Genomic DNA, 25,081 nt, shown 5'->3' with positions numbered 1-25,081 from the left:
GACTATTTTGGATAAGGGATGATAGTTTTGACTTAAACAGTTGTCCTTAATACCCAAACTAGGCAAGCCTGTAGAAGTTAAGTCCTATAGACTTATCAGTCTACTTTCAGTGATGTCAAAAGTTTTTGAAAAACTACTAGTAAACAGATTACAGCCAATCCTCGTGGAACAGCAGCTAATAACCACCCGCCAATTTGGATTTAGACAACAACATACTACCACTGAGCAAATTCACCGAATCTGTAATTCTATAAACAAAACCTTGGAAGAAAAGAAATACTGTTCTGAAGCCTTTTGATAAAGTCTGACTCCTTGGCCTGCTATACAAAATAAGACACTCCTTCCTCCCAACTACATTCTAATCCTTAAGTTCTATCTTTTTAACTGCCATTTCCTTGTAAAGCTTAGAGTAGTGTCCTTAGACCTGTTCTCTACCAATTCTACAAGGTAGATCTTCCTACAAGTCAAAACACCATCACAGTCACATATGCAGACGACACAGAAATCCTTGCGGCTCACCTAAACCCCTACATCGCCTTGCAACTGTGCTGGACCAATCTCGATAAAATAAATATTTATTTACAAACATGACGACAAAAAGTAAACGAAAGCAAGTCAGTACATTTACGTTCACTAATCGAAAAGGTACATGACCAAATGTCTCATAAATAACCGAGTAAGTACTAGAACAAAAGGATGACGTAAAACACCTAGGTATGAACTTGGACCACAGATTAACGTGGAACAAACTCATATTTAGAAAAGAAGACAGTTGGATCAGTAAAATGTACTGGCTAATGGGAAAAAATTCACAACTGAATTTGTACAATAAAATCCTAGTATACAAGTCAGTGATAAAGCCAATATGAAGCTATCGAATCCAACAGTGGGAATCTACGTCGAGATAAAATATCGACATCCTATAGGGATTCCAATCGAAGACCTTCCGCTTTATAACAAATGCACTGTGGTACATGCCCAATGAATACAATAATCTTGATCTTTAAATGAAAACTGTCAAAGAATAAATTGCCAGTTATTCCCAAAAATAAGACGGACGAGTGCAAAACCATCCCGACAGGCTAGCGAAGTACCTTATGAGGTCCCATGCAAACAGAAGGCTAAAGCACTACACTCCAGGCGATCTATTAACAAGATTTTAAATTTTAAATTTTCAAATTTTTTTAATTTATTATTTATTAGAGTCACAAATAATTTTGTTACTAACATTATGATTTAACAAGGAAAAAATTAAGTTTTAAGATCTTCGACAGATGGTACCAGAGTTACTACCACGTTTTTAACAAATTGATTTCATTTAACAGTTTATGTATATTTATCATCATCATTATCATCAAAGCTTTATTATTCCTGGGAATATGGCTGAAGCCAGGTAAATAAAGTGAGGTAGATTATATCTCTTTATCACCTATAACAAGCTTTCAGTTCTTTTTGTCTTGTATTAAACACTTTTTAGTCCTTGATATCCATTACTCTTATCTCTTTTTCTACGTCGCGTCGTCCAGCCATCTTCTTCTAGGCTTTCTTCTGCACCTGAGTCACTTGGGTTTTCAGAAAGCTATCCTTCTCGGCATGTCTATGGATGGTCGTCTGAGTATGTGTACAATTCATTCTAAGAAGAAGAAGAAGAAACTTTATGTTTGTGTCTATGTTTTCGTCTATACAACAACAAAACACTGAAAATTTTGTTTTTAAAACTTCCACAAAATTTATTATAAAATCATATCACTACAGCTGTTTCGGCAGAGTGACTTTCTCTCTCTCCATCACTTATGTTTTCTTCATTTAATTCTTCTTTAATCTCGACATTTATTTAAATTCTTCTTTCTCGTTTTTTTATTACATTAGAGCCTTGTAGTCTACTAATTAGTTTTCTTTTGAATTTTAGACGATTATATGCTTCTTTTCTGTTGTTTGATGTTAACCTTAATAAATAATGCTTTGAATTATTTCTCTCTGTTGAGGTTTTCTATATATTTAAGTTCCTTATTTAAGTGGTTTTGTCTTTTTCTTTTGTGTATCCTCTTTTCTTCTCTTTTCTTTGTCTGATAATTCTCTACAGTTGATCTAGTTCGTCGGGTAAGCATCTTTCTGTTGACTTCATTTTTTTGCTGCATTCTTGCATTCATCATCAAACCAATGATTGTTAAGGGCACAAATTTCTCTTACTATTTCATCTTTCAATGTATGAGAGGCGTATGTAGCATTAAAAGAATCAGCTAGAAAAATTTGCTTAATAATAAACATCAACAAAACAAAGTATATGAAAATAAGCACGCAACCACAAATCCTACGACCACTTGTTATAGAAAATGACGTGATCGAAGCCGTGAACGAATTTGTATACCTGGGAGCGCTCCTTAACACTGAAAATAATACTACCGCAGAGATAAAACGCTTTTTTTGGTCTATTTTGGTCTTAATCCCCACCTTAAATCCACAATTATATCGAGCAATACAAAAATAAAACTCTACAAAATTATATGCGCTTTTTTTAAGAGTTGCTGTTTCCATTCCATAAGTAATAGAACAAGTTTCATTAAGGTCTCATATAGGTTGCCTGTCAAAATTTTTTCGTTTTTTCTCTTTTCCAGTTTTTTCCAGATTGTAGTTAGATATTTTTATGTTGATTTTATTGCTTTGTGTCTGTCCCTATCGTCATGTACTTTGTTTTGTGTTTATATCAACCATTATTATATTTGCTTCTTTATCTAATTTTTCAATTGCCCTTACAAGAGTTATCGTCCTCTTCGCTATGATGACCAGATCATCTTTATTGGCTATTACTGCAGGAACACTTTGTGCGAATGTGTTCCTCCATATTTTAATAATTTCACTGCTTATTCATCTACTTTTTGGAGGTTTTAAATTTCTTTCTTTAGAACTTCCTATTTAGTTGTTATACTGTAATTTTGATCGATCTTCTTTGTCATAATGTGTATTTTCTTTCATATATAACATTTTTTTTTATAATATTATTTATACTTTTGTGGTTTAAAGTAAATATAAACTTAACGAATTATGTCAAAGATATATTCCACATTTGTGTGCAGAAATCATTTGCATTGCTCTTTAATAATTGCTTTAAGTCTCTAATTAAAAGCTCTTAACATTAGCCTTTACATAGCCTTTCGCTTTTAGTAAAAGACTAAGGATAAACGTTAATGGCAACCTAAAAATTTCACTGCTGTTTTTCGTCATTGTCTCTTTAAAAACCAATTTCCCATTTTCATTTGGAACATGTGCCACTGCATAATACCAGTACACACGGTTAACAATTATCTGATAAAAGAAAGTAGATATGCAAGTTAAAGTATTTTGCTGTACATCTAAGGTGCTCTGGGCAACAATCAACGAGGTCAGCAGGGTTGCCAACGCGAGCCGAAGAAATTCCTGCAGTAAGCTGTTACGGTCTTCACGCATTTGCAGGTACGTCTGTTGGGTTACGTAACGACTGTTATAAAATGAAAATTATAGCAATCAAAAAGGCAATTAGTAATTTCGTATTAATATATTTTAACATTTTAATTTGGTTATGTAAGAGCTTACGTATATTAAGATTGTATATACCGAATACCTACCTGGTTTAATACATGGTTTAATGAAATTTTTATAGAACGGTACAAAATAAACTATCTGAATCAAAAACATTCTTCATTCCCGTATATTCTTATCTCTCGTAATGAATTATTTCTCTTACTAATAATTATTGTCTTTGTTTTGCTAGCAGTTAAAGAACGTCCAGTTTTTTGTCCTGTCAGAAGCCTATTTCGGCAGGACAGTTGGACAGAGATTATGTTCTGCCAGAAGAACTCAACGATTTTTATATGATATGTTCTTCCAGCAGGACTTAAAAGAATCCGGTAGTACAAAGACATTTATCAGTTGCGTGCATATCGGTTTTAAGGTAACCTTTGAGTTTTTTTTAAGAACATAAAACTTTAACTAAATCATGTAAAATCTATTTAAAAAACAAAAGGTATATTTGACGTCCGACAAAATGTTTCAGTTAAAAAAATATACGGAAATAAATTAAAAATTTAAACAGCGTAAAAGTTATTGAGTAGACAAAATATTGCGGATAGTACGTAATACTTCGTTTACAATGAAAACAACGAATTCTTTTGGATGGTATTCCTTATAAAATATGGTATGCGAAACAATTGTGACCTGTCGTTGGAGCACATAATACCGATTTAATTTTACAGTTTTCACAAAAAACTTGATTTTTGTTGTTTACCATTAATTCGAAAACAAACTACACATTTTCTTTGTACTCTTTGTTTACCACTTTCGTTGCCCAATGCTTTTAAAATATGCTTGAGGCGATGTTCGTTGTTATTAGATATTGGAGTAAATCTTTCGTATAAAACCATTTGCGTTTCTTGATTTTCTGGCCATGCATGCCAAGTCCTAGCTTAGTTGTCTTCAGCAATCACCTGACTAGACTTTGATTAGATGGTCAATCAATTTATGTTTTTCTCTCTGTATGCGATTTTTGTTGATGATATCTCTTCTTTTTTTCTACGGCACTAGAGCCCAAATTGATCCTTGACCTTCTTTATTTTTTGCCTCCACCTTTGCTTGTCTGTGGCTGATCTTCTCCATACACGGACTTCTAAAAGGGCTTGTGCGTAGCTGTTTACTGTGTCTTCCCAGCGCTTTCTTGGCTTTCCAACCGGTCTTTTTCCCTGCATTCTAGCATTCAGTGCTCTTTTTGGTAGCCTATCCTCTCCCATTCTTATCACATGTCCGGCCCATTGCAATCTTTGTATTCTAATGAAGTCTGACAGTGGTGCTTCTTTATAAATTAAGAAAACTCGTTGTTGTATCGATTTCTGAAGATTCCGTTTTTCCTCATAGGTCCTAGTATTCTCCTCAATACTTACCCTTTCGAATTTGTCGAGTTTGCTTTTGGACGTTTCTTGCTTTATCACTCAGGACTCATGCTTTACTGCCATAGCATGCTATTGGTCGAATTAAGGTTTTATAGATTCTTATCTTTGTATTTCGGTGGACATTTTTAGACCGAAATATATGGGAGAGGGCAAAATAAGCTGTTTGCCTGTGTTATTCTCTTCCGTATTTCTCCATCTTCTGATTCGTCGGCATATATTTCTACTCTTAGGTATGTAAACTTTCCAACCGTTTCAATGTCATCTTTATGTATAATATTTTATGGGACTATATTTCTTCTCGTCTGTATCATTATTTTTGTTTTTCCTGTGTAAATTTCCAGACCTATCCTTTTGTTTGCGTTTTTAACTCTGCGTATATTTCCTGTGCTCCTGTTGATGTTCTACTCATAATATTAATATCATCGACATAAGCGGCCAGCTGAACCATTCGGTTGATCAGTAGGTTTCCTCGTCCAGTTTGCATTTGCCTAACCGCATACTCCAGTGCCAGGTTAAAAAAAGTTGGGGTCAGTCCATCTCCATGTTTTAGTCCCTGCTAAATTTTGAAAAAGTCTGTCCGGTGGTTTTCTTACCCTATTCTCTCAGTAGTGTGTACTGGAATCTTTCTAGGATGGTTACGTTTGAAGCTTTGCCTTGCCACGTCGACCCCTGTTTATTTCATTGGTCTCCATACTGCGTCTGCATGTAACAACACAGCTCCACATTCCAAGTAACAATATTCGCATGTCTCCAGTTGTTCGGAAAATATGCATGTTCTAGACAAACTCTGATAATGTAGAATAGTCGCTTTATCATTTTCTTCGGTAGTTCCTTCAGTGCCATATTATGGATATCTTTCATTTCTGGTATTCATTTTCCTTTAGTTTTCTTAGTATTTTTACCATTTCTGCTGTATTTCGTTCTTTTATCCTCTTGTAGTTGTTATTTAGCATTTCAAAGTTTTAACATATTTGGACCTTCAGAAGATGTTTTTACCCACCTGATCCTTCGAATTTGAATTTATTACATTGCTTATTGCGCTCTAAATACTAGTAATATCGCCATTCTAATTCATTATTTATTTTCCTACATTTTTGGTGGTCGTTGCGCCAAATTTTGAATCAATCTTTTACCAAAATGTGTTTCTTCATTGTCGACTATTTGTGGCAATTTTTTGTTTTACTTTCTTTGAATTTTACTATTTTACATACATTTCCTTGGATTTCTTCCCCTTTTCTGATGTAGTTGTGCCATTTGTTTTCCATGAGACTTGTAAGTCTTATTATCATAGTAATAATATTTCATTGTGTTCAATACATTTATTTAAACATACTTTTTAACAAATGTCTGCAAGAATCAACAATATCCAAATTCCCATGTTCTAACATTGATCATTGATCGCTCTCGCAAGTAGTGACAACTGACAACGAGTCCCCATCCATTGTGCCTAGAGCCCCGTGACCATAATCATAACCCACTGATATGACAATCATTTCTTCTGATAGTTCATCTCCGTATATTTTGAATTCAACCCTTCTTGATCTTTGACATACTTTCCTGTTTCTGTTCTTTTTTCTTTTTAATTTCAGGTAGACCTTTCTGAATTATAAGTCCTCTGCTGTTCGTATTTTCTTTTGGGACATTGTTTTTCCATAGCTTATTGGACTTTTCTAGTGATGTCTTTTATTTTTCTTTTCAGTACTTCTTTAGACTCGAATTCGCTTTTATCTCCATTTAATTTTGCTGTTTTATGTAGTTTGATCAATTTGCCCTTCCACATCACAGTTGCCTAATTCCTAGTGTATTTCAAGAGTTAATATATTGCCTCGCTCATTCTATTCTCCTCATATCACTGATTCTCCCAAACCATATAGCTGAGTCTGGGTATGCAAAAATCATCGATTTCAGATACTGAGATAGTTTAAGTCTTAAAGAATCCTATGAAATTTGCTAAATGTGTCTAGCATCATTAATAGAGCAAGTTCAATAGTTTAAATATTTAGCCTCAGGGATAAACAAATTAAATAACTTTTAAACTATTTTACTGATCGGGGAGAAATTTCGCACAAATTTAAAAGACGGAAATTCCTCGATATTCAAATGTCTTAATATATAAAAATGATATAAATATTGTTTTTGTAAAATATGAGGGACAAAACTTATAGACAAAAAATCAAATTGTGACCATAAATTATTGTTTAAAAAAAACACAAGGTAAAAATACGAGTATTACTTTTTCATTTATTCGTCATCTAGTAACCTCCACCTATGTCATAAAAGCTTCAGATATCTGCGAAAAATTTTTCGACCTTTTTTTTAACAGCTAATACTCCTCAAGAAGGAAACAACTTTTATAGACGGTAAAGAAAATACGAACATATTTAAAAACACAAAACAACAGTATGGCCTGAATGGAATATGTTAAAAACGTATAAATGATTCAGTTGAGGCACTAAAAAGAAAAAAAAAAAAGAGATTTATGAACTCATACAAAAAATATGTAAAGAAGAAACCTTACTTAGGAACAGAAAATGGCAAATATTTAAGGTAATGACAGTGACAATGTGAATAAATCCAAAAATTTACAAAAAAAAAAAATAGAATCTTATGAATATAGGGTTTCAAAAAGAAAGCTTTTTCTCTCAGTAAAATGGTCGAAGTCAAAAGGAATATAATTTTTACGAGGTTGAACAGTAAATACAGCTGTATTAACTTTTGAATATATTCACAGTGTTCTATATCATTATTATTCATCATAGTTCCTTTTTACAATACACATATCGATAATAATTGTTTAATTTATTATGCATGTTGTATACCTAGGCAATTTTATGTTTGTAATGTAAGTTGCCTATATAGTGGTACCAAATTGAAAGCGTGACTTCTGTCACTCATGTCAATGTCTGACATTTGGTCATTGAATTGAAAACCTCATAAAAATATCAACATTGTGGCTTAATTGAAAAATAATGAATAATAAATTCCTTATATAATTAAAGCGACTACGTAAAAATGAGAACCCATTCATAAAGATTCAAGCCTATAAGCGAAGCGTTTCGAATGGTTTAAAATGAATCGCAGGAAAAGAAAGTGGAAAACTGTAAAATGAAGATAATTACTTTTACCCTTTATACATTCACAATCGCATATTTATTTACGCATCACACGATCACATCAGAAGCTTTGAGCAAAAACGAAAATGAAACAGTCACAGAAGATTTCATCGAGTCCCCTTTATGCTGCAATCTCACCACAGAAAGGGTAAGTTTTGTTGTTAATGATGAAAAGCAATCAATAATTGTGCGATCTAGATAGTTAGCTGTTATTACTTGATATTAGGATATTAATTATTTATCATTTACCCACTTCCTATGTAAAAAATTTCCATACAGTATCTATTTTTAATAATTAATATTGTATACAATTATTTTTACACAAAAGCACCTTCATTCAAGACCCAAGTAATCATTTTTTTTAGTAATAGATAAAAGTGGATTTTTCTAATGATACAGTATCTATTTTTGACAGATAATGTTTGAAAAATGACTTCAATACTTACCATTTACTAATTTTATTTATAGGTATTTAGCTAGTTGGATTTTGCACTAATGTATAGATACACATTTGTGATCTTCTTTATCTCAATCTGTTCTCCTAAAGTCTTCAGTGTACAATTAAATACTTCTATTGTACTGTGGCAAAATATTTAATATCATTTACTGAATTAAAAGATTTTAATTCAAGATTGTCAGTAGGATATTCATGGGCACTCTCACATTTTTTATAGATCCCTAACACATGTTTAGGTCAATTTGTTTACTTATATCAGGTGGTTGACCTTTCACAAAAACTTATATTTTTATACTCCAAGTCAATAAACACATATTTTACATATTTTTAAACAGTTTTGTTTTTTCGTTGGTTGTGTATTCTTTTGAGGTATATGCATTGTAGACTACAAGCCCATAGGACAATTTTAAGAGGCCCTTGGATGATTTTTGGAAAATTTTGACACCATCTTCAGCAATTCCATATAGAGTACAGCATTCATACACATAGTTTTGGAGTGTTATTCAGATTACTTTTTTTGCAGTGCTGTACCCGATGGTACAGGGATGAGAAATCTAGGACACACCCCTCTTTTTTTAAGTATTACAAGGGAGGTGATTTGAGCCAATATGAAACTCACTGATTTTTCAAAGTATATGACCTTATGGGAAGAACATTAATTTCCTAATTTCCCATTAATGGTTCTAAATGACTTTTTAAAAAATAAAAGTATTTATAGTCCAGGTTATGAGGCTACTCCTGTAGGAAAAATGTTTCTGATTTGTTTTTTACGGATTCCTGTTCAAAAATGTCCCCTTTAAACAACACAGAAGGGTGCCAGGCAAAATTTTTGACCAGAAATTGTTTAAACAATTTTTTAAACAAATTCCAAAAATCACCGGTTTTTGCTCCAAGAAACATTTTTTAATTTTTCTTGGGTCAGTTTAAACAAAAAAAAAGTAGTCATTTTTCACTAAAGTTGATAGTTTTCAAGTTATAAACAATTTTAAATCTCAAAAAAGCAAAAATATGCACTTTCGAGTCAGGAAAACTCATATAAAAATTACTATTTTTCAGGTTGCCAAGTGCCTAAATTTAAGAGCTGTTTCTAGGTCTATTAAGTTTTTTTTATTCTTTTCATTACCAAGAAATTTATCCAAGAAAGTTTTGTGGTGGTAGAAAAGGTCGATAATAGATTAATAATAACATAGGAATAATGATAGTTAAGTTACTGAAGTTAAGAAAATGATAAATTGATTTAAAATGATATGAATAAAAAATCATATTCTTACGAGTCATCAAGAACCCGGTCAATCTTGGAGAGTTGTAAAACCCAAAAAAAATTACCAAATTATTCATTAATCTCTAATGTCATTTTATCGTAAAATTAATAAAAATGTTATAAGGCCCAAAAGAACATTTTTAAAAAATTTTTAGTTATTTTTGTTAATAACCTTTTTATTTTCCATTTAACGATAAAACGTAATACACATGCAGTTGTAGATAATTTAATTTGCTAAAAATAATGTCTAATCAAATTTTCTGTAGGGGGTTGCTAGTTTATGAGATGCAGTCGCAGGTCATTATTTTTGTATTAGCTACATAAGTTATAAATGCCATACAAATATGTGTGGCCAAAATGCCCCTCTTGAGTGGTAAGTTTACCTTACCTGTGTAGCCACCTGTACCGATAAAAACACAGACAGATTTGATTTTTGGTGTTTTGAGTTTGACATGTTTCCTTAGCTAATATGGATATGCTGATTCTGAATATGAATTGGTTTAAGCCCATCACGTCAAATTTTTTCACAAAATTAAAAAAACCTTGTGAGATATTATGTACTAGCGCAAACAAATACCTTACTGGTATTTCGTGAATTGCATTAAAATTATTTCTTTAAAATACTTATATTTCAAAAGAAAATATTTTAATACATGTTAATTTCGTTTGGATGGCAACACAGTTGTGAATTGCGTAAATGGAGTTAGTTAGCGTCAGTTATTTGTAGCATCGAGTTGTATTTTGTTTTATGAGTGTTTATCGCACCATAGTGTTATCAAGAAAGTGTAAGAACAGCTCTGAAATATTTTGTTATGTGTGTGGTGATCACACTTACTTCAGAAAGCTTGGTGATCAGCACAAACATTGGGCTCCACACAAAGTATACTTTCAGTGTGTCGAACTACTCAGAAAATGGACAAAAGGTACACGTAACTCGAGGGAACCAAAAAACCATGGAGATGGCTACTTTTACTCTTGCGATATCAAGGGTTTCAATTCAAAAAATAAACACAAAATTCAATATCCTGATTTACCTTCTGCTAAACGACCTGTATCTAATGGACTAGGAATCTCTATTCCTCCACCTTTTCTTCACACCATCCAACAGCAATCATTAGATGAAAGTTCAGACGAAAACACTGATAAAGACGAATTCAATCCTGAGATAGACCATCCTCAAAAGTTTATCCAAGCTGAACTAAATGAGTTAGTGAGAAACTTGGGCCTATCGAAGGATGCTGCACAAATCTTAGGATCACGACTGAGAGATAAAAATCTATTGGCTCCAGGTACCACATTATCGTGAAAAAGAGTTCGCGGAATATTTTTCTCAGTCATGAACTGGGAGCTGATAATTACGATTCCACATCATGGTGGTTAGTTATTGATTCTTCTAACCACTTCTTCTTCAGATTCTTTTAGAAGTCTGAAAGAAGTCTGCTTAGAGAAACATATAAGAATCTTGAGCTGTTGCTAAATAAAATAAAGTATAGCGAATATTGTTGGCAAATCTGTGGAGATCTCAAAATAATATCCAAGCTTTTGGGTCAGCAGTCTGGATTCACAAAGTATCCATGTTTTTTGTGCGAGTGGGACAGTCGAGCACGAAATTTACATTACGTTAAGAAAGAGTGGCCACTCCGAGAAAGACTTGTACCGGGACAAAAAAATGTGCAACGTGATACATTAGTTGACCCAAAATTAGTTCTTTTGTCTCCTCTTCACATAAAGTTAGGATTGATGAAGCAGTTTTTCAAGGCTTTAGAAAACAATGTGACTGCTTTAAATATCTGTGCGACAAATTTCCTTCACTTTTTGAAGCTAAACTTAAAAAAGGAATTTATTGAAGGTCCTCAAATTCAAACCTTAAAATCGGACAGATTGTTTCAGAATACAATGGCCCAGGATGAAGCATGAAGTTCTTTCGAAGAAGTCATAGACGGTTTCCTTGGAAACAACAAGTCTCCAAACTGTAATGAAATTGCAGCCAACATGGTCGAAAATGATAAAAAACTGGGATGCAATATGAGCGAACAGGATTCCCACGTTGACTATTTTCCGAAAATCTTGGAGCTGTCATCGAGGAGCCGGGAGAGAGGTTCCATCAAGACACAAAGGAGATGGAGAGGCGTTACCAAGGAAGATGGGATATAAAAATGATGGCTGATTACTGCTGGACCTTGCAGAGAGATCACAAAAATCCATAAAAAGACCACAAAACACAGTTTTCATGGAAAAAGAAAACCAAATATTGTCTAACATAGGTTATACTGAATTCTTTTTTTTAAGAACAACTCAATTTTGCAGTTTAATATTGTATTAACTAAAGTTTCAATAAATATTCTCAGTATTTTTGGCAGTTTCTATGAAAAATTTCAAACACACTTTTACTGAAAAACTGACGTGCTGGAAAAAAACTAAGTACAGATTCGTGATCAGCACATCCCATTTACTATAGGACACTTTTTAAACTTAAAACACTTTTTCATAAAAAACAAAAAAAAAATGTAGCACTGTGAAATTGACGGCATAGTTTCTAAAGTTGTTATCACAGATAGTAGTATTATTTTATGTGTGATTAATGCTGGGTCAAATCCCCCTAGTTACGCCACTGGATTCCACAGAATCTGCACATTGTAGGACAATAGAAGCTACTCAATACTATATTATAAATAGAGGAACATTTCAATTAAGATAACTCTTGCTATATTACTTTTGTAAATTTATATTTTCAAAAAGTAAATAAAATAATTTTTAAAAACTCCTTTTCAAAACAAAAAGTTATAATTGGCGCAGTCACTAGGATACGTGCGGATCGGAAAAGAACATTTTACACATCAAGTGATAGAATTTTTTCGGTTTTTGGTGTTTCAACATCGTAGTGCGTATCCAAATCAAACTTCTACCCTACAGTGGTATTAACTAGAAGAAGCAGAGTTCCAGAGGAAGCAAAAGTTCGGAGAAGAGAAGCAGGTGCTCCAGATAACTGTTCAACAAAATAAAGACAATAATCGTCTTGATCCTGATACAGATGATATACCAGACGTCCAACCAGGTTAGAGGTGACATCGATATTGGTGTAACACCTCTCGAAAACCTTTTACTCCCAATTAAATTAGGCACATGTAGATTAATTTATAGTAAACATACATTTATTATCCATTATATAAACTTAAAAGAAAGAATTAGACAAGTAGAATCTCTTAAAGTTAATTTTCAATGTAGTGAAAATTAATGCCTCAAATCCTATTTCATATAATTGATTGGCAGAAAACATGTTAGAAAGAACAGAAGTTTTAATTAATACATTAGAGAAAAAATTAGAAAACATCTATCCCCATATTCGATCAAAAAGAGGGATAATTGTTGGCCTAGGTAAAGTTAATAAATACTTATTTGGAAATTTAGATTCAGAAGACGGAGATAGATATGATAAAGCAATAGAAGTATTGGAAAATAATCAGAAACAGATTATTTATGAGACGAACTTACAAACATCTTTATATAAAAAACTAATTAATCATTACAACAAATCTTTAGAAATACTTTGGCAAAACCAAGAAAAACTGCAACATAACTTACAAAAGTTCCAATTAGAAATTCAAAGTACTATAAACAGTTTTTAGAAATTATATTACTTTTCAAGGTACCATAAGTCAGATAAATTTAGATTGTCAGAATATGATAAATTTTATTGAAAATATAGCAAATGGAATTATGTTTTTAAAATTAATTACATAGTTTAATTATTTCGAGACAGGAAATTCAAGATATGATCAAATATTTGCACAGTATTTACCAACCTTCTCAAATTCCAAAATTTATAAATATTTTAACATATTACATGCTATTAGGGACACAAGTAACTTTTTCAAGTTCAAAATTGATCTTTGCTACTTACATTCCTATCCTAAGACCAAATGTCCTTGATTTTTATCATATTTACCCAATAATTCAAAAGAACAAGATATTCACTCCCACATACCCTTATTTGGCACGAACCTCTCTACAAAAAGAAGAATGTCCCATTTTAGAAGAAACATATTGCAAAGAAGATACCATACTACAAGACAATTGCACCTTGCTTTTCCTCAATGGTCAAAGTTCAACCCAATGTTTTACCGCAGAAGAAACTCTTCAAGAATTCATTATCGAACAAGTAACTAATAATGAAGTATTGATAATGCCATCGACATTACGAGTCCAAACGAGTCCAATCAAAGTGCAAGAGAGACCAAATTTTCGAAGTATACAGTCAATCTCTCATCAGTATACCAGAAAATTGTGAAGTGATAATCAACCAACTGAAATTCAATAACAATATCAAAATTCATAGAGGGAAAGCTCTAATTTTACCAAAAATAAAATATTTTTCCACAGAAAATATACAAAAATTCCAGAGCCATTATATTACCAAAATTGACTTTGAAAACCTTTATACAATTAATAATATGGCCAAACAATTAGTACCAATTAGAGAAACAAATATTCCTTTGCATACGACTCCATTGGTGACCACCTCAATCATAGGAGTTATTCTAATCTTGATCATTCTGTATATTATTAAACAAAGAAGATCAAAACAACAAAACGAGCATGAAATAGAATTACGAGAAGATTCCGACATTGAAGATGATTCCACAAACCAGCATCCCAAAAATAGTTCCATTATTTTTCGGACTCAGTGAGGGAGGAGTTACGCCACTGGATTCCACAGAATCTGAACATTGTAGGACAATAGAAACTACGCAATACTATATTATAAATACAGGGACATTTCAATTAAGATAAATCTTGCTATATATAACTTTTGTAAATTTGTATTTTCAAAAGTAAATAAAATAATTTTTAAAAACTCCTTTTCAAAACACCAAGTTATAATTCCTTAAAAAATGTCTCATGGGCTTGTAGTCTATTAATAAAGCTTGCTCATTTGAATTTTATTTTTTTTTATTCTATTTATTAGTTTTATTTTATGTTAAGTGATCTGAGTAGGAAATTTACCTAATTTCTCTATTTTTTGTCGTAAGGTACTTGTCCCTTCATTATTGTTCATGAATGATTATAAGAATATTTAAAACGCGAATTATTGTAGAATTTATTTGAAAATTGATACATATTAGTCACAATACAACTCTTTCAAATTATATAATTCACATACCTTCGAAGACAGTAAAACATTTCATATAAATCGGTTTGTATAAATGTGGACACCATTTTTACATAATAAGCACAAAATTCTGGTTCTATTAATCACAAAAAACACAAAAACACTCCGACAGAAATAATAAAGTATCATCTTTCTTCTCGTTTCTTCTATTTTCAACTGGGATGTCGAATCGTTCATGAAACTCACCGATAACGTGGGGTTGTTGTGCATCCAAACCATTTTGTTTGTCTTGAAATCCGGAAAATTCGTCAGGCATCACTTTCACCCTGGTATTGTTGTACGCCCACGCCGGCTGATGTACTACAGGAGTTGATTGTTCTTTGGGGATAATGGTGGTTGTTAACCCATGATTTCCGACGTTTATAAGCGGTATGGCGTCTGTCATTTTAAAGTCGACTAGTGTTCTAGCTGTCTGTTAGAAATCGTTTAATGCACCAAAACTACATTTTTTACTAATAGCTTCACTTTTCATTATCAGAATGTTTAAGGTTATAGGTTAATGACGGCCATTTGAAAAACATCAATTAGTCCCAATTGTTGCTTCCAGTTTGGATTATTGAAGAGGTATTTTAACTTACGGGTGTTATAAACAAAGTATTGTTAACGGTAATAGCTGCATTAATAAAAATAAATGGTTTGCAGTAATACAGGGTGATCCAACAATATTTTACATAGGAATAGACAAGATAAAGTACATATTCGTCATTGAGAATTTATTTTAATTTCAAAGTTATTTAAAATAATAAAATAGACTTTAGATGCTAATTTTCGAATGAGATAATTCTAAAACATTCGTTGTAAATGCATTACATGACTCTTCAGAGGAAAATGTCCACAAAATCTGGTCGTTGTCTTTTTAGTACTTCTAACGACCATTGCACTTCACTCAAAGTGGAGTTGCAATTTATGTAAAAGAAAATCTTATGTATTCTTCCCTTAATCTAAATGAATATAATGTAGAGCAAAGTTCAGTTTTGTGCAATTTATGTGCCTTCAATAAAAACCAATATTTTAACTGTATACAGATCGGGTAAGGGTGACTACCTTGTTTTTGGTGAATTTTGAGAATGTCATAACGTCCTTGCTTAGTAAAGCAGACAAACTGATCATACTTGGTGATTTTTATATAAACTTTAAAATTGAATCACACCATTCTTTTGGACGTTCTTTTTATATTCAAAATATATTAACATCTTTTGGTCTAAAAGTAACTATAAACGGTTATACTAGAATCACACCCCAGTCCAGTAGTTGCATAGACAACATTATGACAAATTTTTCTGAAAATATCTACAGAGTGGGCGTATTTGAACCTTGTTTTCTGACCATCGAGCTCAATTTTCATTTATTGACTCTGAGCATGAAGTTGTTGACACTAATCAAACATTTTAACAGTTTATTATTTCTTCTGGTTTACAGAATCTTAAACGTACGCTAGCTAGTCCAAAGCTGAACTTTTTCTATGATATTAATAATGATCCTGATTTTTTGACAGTCTTTCTTACCGAAACTTCTTAAAATTAAACCATTTTCCACTAAAAAAAGTACAACAAACTGCTGAAAAAACACCCGTGCAATGGTTTAATAATGAATTAAGGTCTTATAGATCTAATCTTTCTCTTATTAAACACATTGCAGATGCCACTAAGGATCCCGATTTATTCAGAGTATACAGTGATGAGTGCCTTACCACCCGGCAAAATAGCGGAAAGGATAGAAGACAGATTAAGTTGTGAGATAGTACGAGATAAGGCTAGTTCTTGACGTGGCTATTTCACTTCAGTCATAATTATACGGATGACCTCGAAAATATTTTATTTTAATAATTTCTGATGTTAGAATAAATGATTGAATAAATTAAGATATATTATAGTAAAAAACATTAATTATTAGCGATTTTAAATTATAAATCTTTAAGTTTATTTAATAATAAAAATAACTTAACTGAAATATTTGATGAAATTAAAGCTAGGTATGTTCAATCCAAAACAATTGTTGTGTGTAGAATTGGCGTAATAGTTAGAGACGTGGTCTACTGTCAAGAAGATTGGAGGTTCAATTCACAGCAAGGATAAAATTTTTGTTTTATTCAATCAAAAAATAATAGAAAATATGATACATATTGGGTAAAAAGTTTTCGAAAAACTCATTATTTACAGTTTATTCTTATTCCAATGTTAAAAAATAGAAATACAAAATAATTCAAATTCAATTTCAGTTTTACAGTCTTCAGTTGTGATTGCAAAATAATCCGGTTAAGACTGTTTAATGCCAAATCCATCACTAAATTCTCAGTGTTAATATAAATTCCTCTGTACAGGTAATGATTTTTAAAACAATTAACAACATTGTAATGGATGCGCGCGAACAGCTGCCTGCTTTACAGCTAACCAAATCATCAAGCCATCAAAAATAATATCATACCGAGAAGTGTTTTTGCACGGTAAACAGAAACTTTTTATTGAAAAAACAATTCGTGAAAATGGTTTTAATGGTCGAGGAAAAAGTGCAAATTGTTGTCTGGCATGTGAATGGATTATCAGACAACATGATTAGACAACAATTTGTAAATATGTTTCCAAATAGGCCGGCTCCAGCACGATCAACAATTCAGTCTATTATACGTTCGTAGACGAAGGGAGGTAAATCCAGATTTGGAACTAAGGGACACTTTGATTTGTGCAAGTATTGAGCAAAATCCTACCCAATCAACATCTCGTCTCGGAGAACAATATGGAATTTCAAGATTTAGAGTAGGTAAAATTTTGAAAAGACATGGATACCGTCCCTATAAACTTCATAAATCCAACGAACAATTCCCTGGGGATCAATATAGACGTTTAGAATTTTGTCAAACTGCAATGGAAATGTCACATCAAGATGAACATTTTTTAGAGAACGTTTTGTTCACCGATGAATGTACGTTTTCATTGCAGGGCCGTCACAATTCAATGAATGCTCGGTATTGGTCTCGAGGAAATCCTCGTCAGATTTATGTCGCTCGTACCCAGCGTCCTCGAAAAGTAAATGTTTGGGGAGGCATAATAGGGAATCATGTCATTGGTCCATTTTTTATAGACGGTATGTTGACTGGGCGGAAATACTTGGAACTTCTGCAAAATCAAATTGTCCCAGCCCTTCGTAATTTACCAATACCTTTCGATTCCATATGGTTTCAACACGATGGTTGTCCCGCACATAATTTTCGCATCGTCAGTGAATATCTCAGTGCGACTTTTCCTAATCGATTGATTAGTGGCCACGGAGATATTTTTTGGCCTGCAAGATCACCTGATCTTGCACCTTGTGATTTTTTTATGTGGGAATATATCAAGTCCAAGCTATATGGAATTGAAGACGATAGGCCTAATTCTCTCCAAGAATTAAGAGAAAAGATCTCTGATTCAATGAGAGGTATTAGTCCAGAAATATTAACTAATGTTAGACGAAACTTTTATAATAGATTGGGTTATTGTTCTGCTGCTAATGGAGGCTTATTCGAACATTTATTGTAAATACATTTCATTAGAATAATTTTTTTTATTTTTATAGAATTTCTACATATTTAAATATTTTTGGAAGTACATTTATTTAGAACGTTCTTTTATGTTTGAAGAATTATTACTTTATTTTCGAAAGTACGACATTGTTTTTTTAATAAGATTTTCATGTTTTACTATAAACACTTCTAATAAAAACTGAAATAAATGTCTAGTGATTTAAAGCAAAACGATATAATATCTGCATAATTTCAAATTTTTAAAAAAGTAAAACCTTGTGGGATTTGAACCCTGAGCGCCTGCATAAGAACATCGTGACTTGAACTCTGATCCATCAAACTTTTATATTTCTTTAGTGACAGTTTGGGTTATTGTTCTGCTGCTAATGAAGGCTTATTTGAACATATTGTAAATACGTTTATTTACAATATTTTTTTTAATTTTGTAGAATTTTTACTTAAGCAAAACGATCTCTGCATAAAAACCACATGTGGGTTTTGAACTCTAATCGTCTGCGACGTCTGTGTCGAGTTCTTACCACTAATCCACGAATGATAGTGATTATTTCGTGACAAGAGTGTATGAAATCCTCACATCATAGTAGAAATTATTCTTGATTAATAATTTAAAACTTTAGATTAAATAATTTAGATTATTAATAATTAGAATTAATTAAATTATTTTATTCACATTTTTGCTTTATTGTGGTCAATCAGTTTTTACTTTATGTGAAATTAAAAAATGGAAATACGTCACATATACGTTACACATAATAATTATGACCGAGGTGATTTAGCTCGAAGCTAACGTCTAAAGGTGTGAGACTATCGATTTATAATGCTAATTATAGGTTTCTACCGATTATTTCCCACCTCTACTACTTTCATCTCTTTTTATTTCACAACGTATTATATTTTCTTTCTTTTGCGTTATTTTGCCGGTTCTTAAGGCACTCATCACTGTATAACCAACAAACATTTGAATAGATTCGGCAATTACAAAATGCTAAAAAGTCAGCTTACAGGGGTACAAATTCTTCGAACTTAAGGAATGACAACTTCGTTGTCATTATAAATTCCTTTTTTATTATAGGTGGAACTCAACTACACATCAAAGATAGTCGAAAATGAATATATAGTAATGTTCAACGCTTATTATAAAAGTAACGCACGCGAAAACTACATCAACACAGCCTTAAACGCATCAGGAATAAAAAAATGGAAGATCTTGAGCCGAGAAAACCCAGCTAGCGAATACCCGAGCGATTTCGACGTAGTTATCATAGAAGACAACGACAAATTGGAAGGTCTGAACGCCTTAAACGACCATCCCGCTATCAAGAGAGTCACTGCTCAACGAATGGTTTCTAGGACGCTGAAAATCAGTCCTTATGTGAGAATTGGACGGACCAACCTTAACACTAAGTCTCAATTCCGGCATACCAACAGGAGGTTATTGAGGGCAATTCCTCGGCAGATAACGTCTGTTTTACAGGCAGACTCTCTTTGGAATATGGGTATTACAGGTAAGACACATTTCCGTACAATTTTCAATATCAAAGTTTCAATTTCTCACTCACTACCATCGTGTTTTCTGGTATATTACGCCTATTTTATCATGCGTTGACTGTACTATTAACATTATCAAATAAAAAAGCAATTGATCCGCGTGTTGGTGACTTCACGGAATGGTAAGTTTGTCATGGTAACGTAAAGAATTTGAGTTTTTTGTTTGTCCTAGAACGAGTTACATACACTTTACTAAGATAATAAACATCTCGAAAAGTTGTAATACTAAGTCTTGCTTCCATGTGGAGGTCAGCTGGACGTATCTGAAGTGGAAATATTTTATTGAACTCCGCTTTACATTCCGGACTTATTACTGAGTGATTATTTTATGTTTGTTTTATTAAAATGTCAATAAAATATCATCACTTCAATTCGTATGCTAAAAATTGCTGTTAAGGACTGTTTTCACAGTTCTCTACGACTTAAAAAACGCCGTCTTTTATTTATTATAGGAAAAGGAGTAAAAGTAGCAATCTTCGACACGGGACTCTCCAAAAACCATCCCCATTTCAGAAAAATCAAAGAACGCACCAACTGGACGAACGAGAAAACCTACGACGACGGCCTCGGACATGGTACCTTCGTTGCTGGGGTTATAGCGTCCAGCAAAGAGTGCTTGGGCTTCGCTCCCGATGCTGAACTACATATCTTTCGAGTGTTCACCAACAACCAGGTGTCGTACACCTCCTGGTTCCTAGACGCTTTTAATTATGCTATTCTGAAGAAGATTAATGTTTTGAATTTGAGCATTGGGGGACCAGACTTTAAGGTAAGTAGATCTTTCCTTTTTTATGTTCTACATTCTAAGTAAAATTTATTAAATATCTTATATCGTGAAACGATATATATTATATTCAAAAACAACATTTACGGGACACATTATTTTCTTTACAAGTATTTTAATTTTAGTCTCATAAATTTATTTGAAGATAGTTTCTTTAAATTTTTAGTAGATCACGTAGCTAACATAAAAGACACTCAATTCCCAATCGAAAATCTGTTTAGTTAAGTGGTTCACTTCCAAAAGTCCGCGTTTTTATTTTATCATCCTCCCATTAGATCAGGGCTTCCCAAACTTATTTATACTGTGCCGCCCTTGGGACTTTGCTATTTTTTTGCGATGCCCCTCAACCCAACTCCCAATAATACTTACCAATTTTAGTACAAGCCTAGTAACAGGTTATAGTTATAATAAAATCACTATTTGAACATTTGTATTTTTTATTAGAAATTAAGAACGAAATCAAAACATAGGCACAAAAATGAAAAGGGATATTTATTTATGTAACTGGCTGGTTAATGTGAGCGATGTGCTAGCTTTTTTGAGCACAGCTTATGAAACCGGGACTCCAGTTTGGAAATTGCCACTCTCATTTTTTTTCCAAGTTTATGTTTGACCTGTATTTGTTTTTAATTACTGTAGAAAAGCCCTTTTCGCACAAGTACGAAGTCGCAAATGGTAATAAAACCTTTAATGCAGCAGTGCTGATGGCATGAGAGTTATGAGAAAGTGAGCTCCAAAATTTAAACAATTTTTCCTTGTCGTATTGAAGCTTTAGGCTGGAATAACAGGACAATTCTGTCAGTTGTTCTTCTTCCTCTGTTGAAAGTGTCCATGGCGTGTAGGACAGGAAAGGGTTTCTGACCCAGTCATATTGCTCCATATATTCGGGAAAACATTTCTCAAAGTGTTCGCTCAATGATAACATGTGTTGTGTAAATATATTTTTTAAAGAGGGATCAAGGATTTCTATCGATTTTTCTTGTAGAATACCTTGTAAAGCAGGGAAACAGTCAATTTCTTGATCTTGTAATTTTCTCTTCGATAAGAGCAACATCTTCTGAAACCCAGTAATTTTATCTGCCAATTGCAGGATATGAGTATTGTTTTCCTCGACTTATTAAGATCATTTAATTTGTTAAATATGTCACAGAAGTATGCTAATTTAATTATAAACTCTGAATTAATAAAGTTTTGCTCATCATTATGTGATTCTGTATGTAGATACGTGTACAATTCATTTCTTAATTCATATACACGTGCGAGTACGTTGCCTTTGGACAGCCACGAGAGTTGCAATAATAAATTAAAGAGGTGTGCTCGGCCACCATTTCTTCACAAAGTTCATGGAAACGTCTTGATTTCACGGGTCGTGTTTTAATGTAGTTCACCACTTTAATAATGCTATCCATCACAACACTTAATTTAGGTGTAACGTTCTTTGCTGCTAAGGCCTCTGTATGTATGACCCAATGTGTCCATTTTACACTTGGAGCCTTGGTTTTGATGAGAACTTGTAGTCCTCACAAATACTGTCCAGACATCGGTCGGGCACCATCCGTACACACGCCTACACAGATATCCCAGTTAATATTATTTTCAGTCATAAATCAGTTTAAAATCTCGAATAAATCAGTAGCTTTACAACTTTCACATATTTTTCTGCCCAAATCAAAAAACAAATCCTCTCATATATTTGTTTCTTGTATGTACTGTACATAACATATCAAAACATATCAATTGAGCATCATCGTTACTATCAGTCGCCTCGTCCAGTTGAATGGCAAATAAACCTGAAAGTTTCCCCACAATTTGCTCATTAATATCTTCTGCCATGTCGTGAATACGGCGACTGACCGTATTGTTTTAAAGAGGTACATTTTTTACGCAGAGGGCCTGCGTAGCGCAAGCAGTAGGATGCTTGCTTCGCATGCCGGTGGTCCGGAGTTCGAATCCTACCACCGGCAAGAACAACTAGACATTTTTAAAAATGTCTATAGGCCCCAGGTCGACTCAGCCTGAATAAAATGAGTACCTTGGGTAAAACCAGGGGTAATAATAGGCGGTTGAAGCGTAGCACTGGCCATGTTACCTTTCTTGTATACCGTAGGCCCTAGATATAGCAGGCTACCCTGCTATACTCCCAAAGCCGCGAAGTGGTATAAAACGGGAGACTATTATTATTATTATTATTACATTTTTTACTTCTTTAGTTGCGGATTCTTGAATCATCACTGTTACCAGATCAATCGCTGTATGTGGTTTTTTTACATTTGGCAACACGGTAAGCTACCATGTAAGAGGCGAGCAATGCTTTGGTAGGAAATAATGCTCTTGAAACCAAAGCCGTGGTCTGATGTTTTAGCTCTCGCAATTTTCTTACAAAAAAAACCTCTTGGCTTACTTTGTAAATGACTGAGTTAATTTCAAATGCCACTTTAGTTTATTAGGAAGCATACTTTCAGCCGCCAACACTTTGTGACAAACAACACATTGTGGAAGCTCTACATTCCTTTTAGTAACGCAGGTAAATTCAAAATCTAAATATTGGTCGTCATATTTCCTATATTTCTTCTTTTTGCTTAAATTAACATTACTGCTCTCTCCTGTTTCTTCACTTCGTTTTCTATTCTTTTGAATATAAGTATCCATTGTTGATAGCAAAAAACTCCGGGTGCGTAATGAAACAAAACAAAAGCTTTTTACAACGCAGCGGCGCTCCAGGACGTCGCGACGCACAGTTTAGGAAGCCCTGCATTAGAGTGTGATCCCTCGTTAAAGCATTCTCCATAGTTTGTTATTTCCTGAAAAAAAAAGGGCATCTTTCTCCTGGTTTTCTATTTCTTGCTAACTGGTAGTCAATTATAATTGGGTATTTGCTTGCACCCTATTAGCGGGTTTTTTTCTTATTTTTTATTATTCCTATCAGCTTCCCACTGCATATACGTAGTGAAATACACTTTTGGGGAACCACAGAAAGTTTTATTTCGTTAATGTTACCAGGAAGGTTTTTTCTGTTTACTTTTCCAGGATCATCCGTTCGTAGACAAAGTTTGGGAACTTACAGCCAATAGAGTGATCATGGTGTCGGCAATAGGCAACGACGGGCCCTTGTATGGCACTCTAAACAACCCCGCAGACCAAATGGACGTCATCGGCGTGGGCGGTATCAATTTCGAAGACCAAATCGCGAAATTTTCATCGAGGGGCATGACTACGTGGGAGTTACCACACGGTAAGTTCATTAGAATGTTAAAATGTGTGAATAGCTTGAAAAAAAAAACTAAAAAATGTATTCGCCGTAATTTTTTTAAAATTTTTGATGATTTTTCGTTTATTTATTTTTTGTTTTATATTTCTTAAACGTTTACTATGATTTTCTTTCCCCAAAAATTTCCATCGCATGCTCATTTTTTGCAGGCTCTCTCCTTTCTTTTTACGTGTCAGTTTTTTCTTTATGTTCTAAATTTTTTATTTCTCGTTTTGTATGGGATTTTGATTTGTTCCCTCTCTATTTTCTACATGTTTGCTAGGTATTTTATATGCAAAAAACGTCCGATTCTTTCGTATTTTACTTACATCTCCACCAATTGCCATTGTTTATTTTTTTTTATGTAATTTTTCAAACTTTTTTTTTATCTTGTGCATTTTATTACATCTACAAACATATTTGCCACTTCTACTTGTCTTGTAAGTGTCTTCAGTTCCCATTCGTCTCTCTTCCGATCTGTCACCAGTCATCTGTCAAATGTCATCTATCATATATCAGTTGCCTTGTTATTTGGCATGATTTTTGCGATCTTTTTCTTTATTGAACACATTGTACGTTTAAGTCCTGAGTTAGTAGAGATATTGTATTGTTTTTCCTCCAGGATATGGTCGAGTAAAACCCGACATCGTGACTTACGGCTCAGCCGTAAAGGGTTCGCATATCAAGGGCGGCTGCCGAACTCTTTCCGGGACCAGCGTAGCCTCGCCGGTTGTAGCGGGAGCGGTAACTTTGCTTGCCAGCGGAGTATTGCATCGTGGCGACGTCATCAATCCCGCTAGTATGAAGCAAGCCCTGATGGCGTCGGCGAGGAGGCTACCGGGAGTGAACATGTTCGAACAGGGACACGGGAAACTGAATTTAATGAAGGCGTACCAGATCCTTAATAGTTATACGCCACAGGTGAGTAAACTTTTTATTTTTTTTTGTACTTAAAAATTTGATTTTAAATTTTTTTCCTCTAAATCCTTTTTTAACACTTTAACTGCCACGAGTACCATTATATGAACACCATATATAACATTAAAAAATATCCTGGGATTT

General features: G+C 33.3%; 1 protein-coding gene across 2 annotated transcripts in view; it reads left to right on the top strand.

Moving 5' to 3' along the window:
- Nucleotides 1–7,822: 7,822 nt before the first annotated feature.
- The window catches only part of S1P (membrane-bound transcription factor site-1 protease), a 32,719-nt gene continuing 15,460 nt past the window's right edge, over nucleotides 7,823–25,081 (top strand). For both annotated transcript variants that reach the window (XM_072522026.1, XM_072522027.1), the window contains exons 1-5: nucleotides 7,823–8,180; nucleotides 19,513–19,945; nucleotides 20,441–20,757; nucleotides 23,800–24,004; nucleotides 24,642–24,940. In XM_072522026.1, coding sequence (XP_072378127.1) covers nucleotides 8,025–8,180; nucleotides 19,513–19,945; nucleotides 20,441–20,757; nucleotides 23,800–24,004; nucleotides 24,642–24,940 — 1,410 coding nt within the window. In that variant the 5' untranslated portion in view covers nucleotides 7,823–8,024. The remainder of the gene's footprint in view (nucleotides 8,181–19,512; nucleotides 19,946–20,440; nucleotides 20,758–23,799; nucleotides 24,005–24,641; nucleotides 24,941–25,081) is intronic.

This window comes from Diabrotica undecimpunctata, chromosome 2 (assembly GCF_040954645.1).
Source record: "Diabrotica undecimpunctata isolate CICGRU chromosome 2, icDiaUnde3, whole genome shotgun sequence".
Lineage (NCBI taxonomy): Eukaryota > Metazoa > Arthropoda > Insecta > Coleoptera > Chrysomelidae > Diabrotica > Diabrotica undecimpunctata.
The sequence above is the reverse complement of the archived record's forward strand: the minus strand, read 5'-3'. Positions and strand labels throughout refer to the sequence as shown.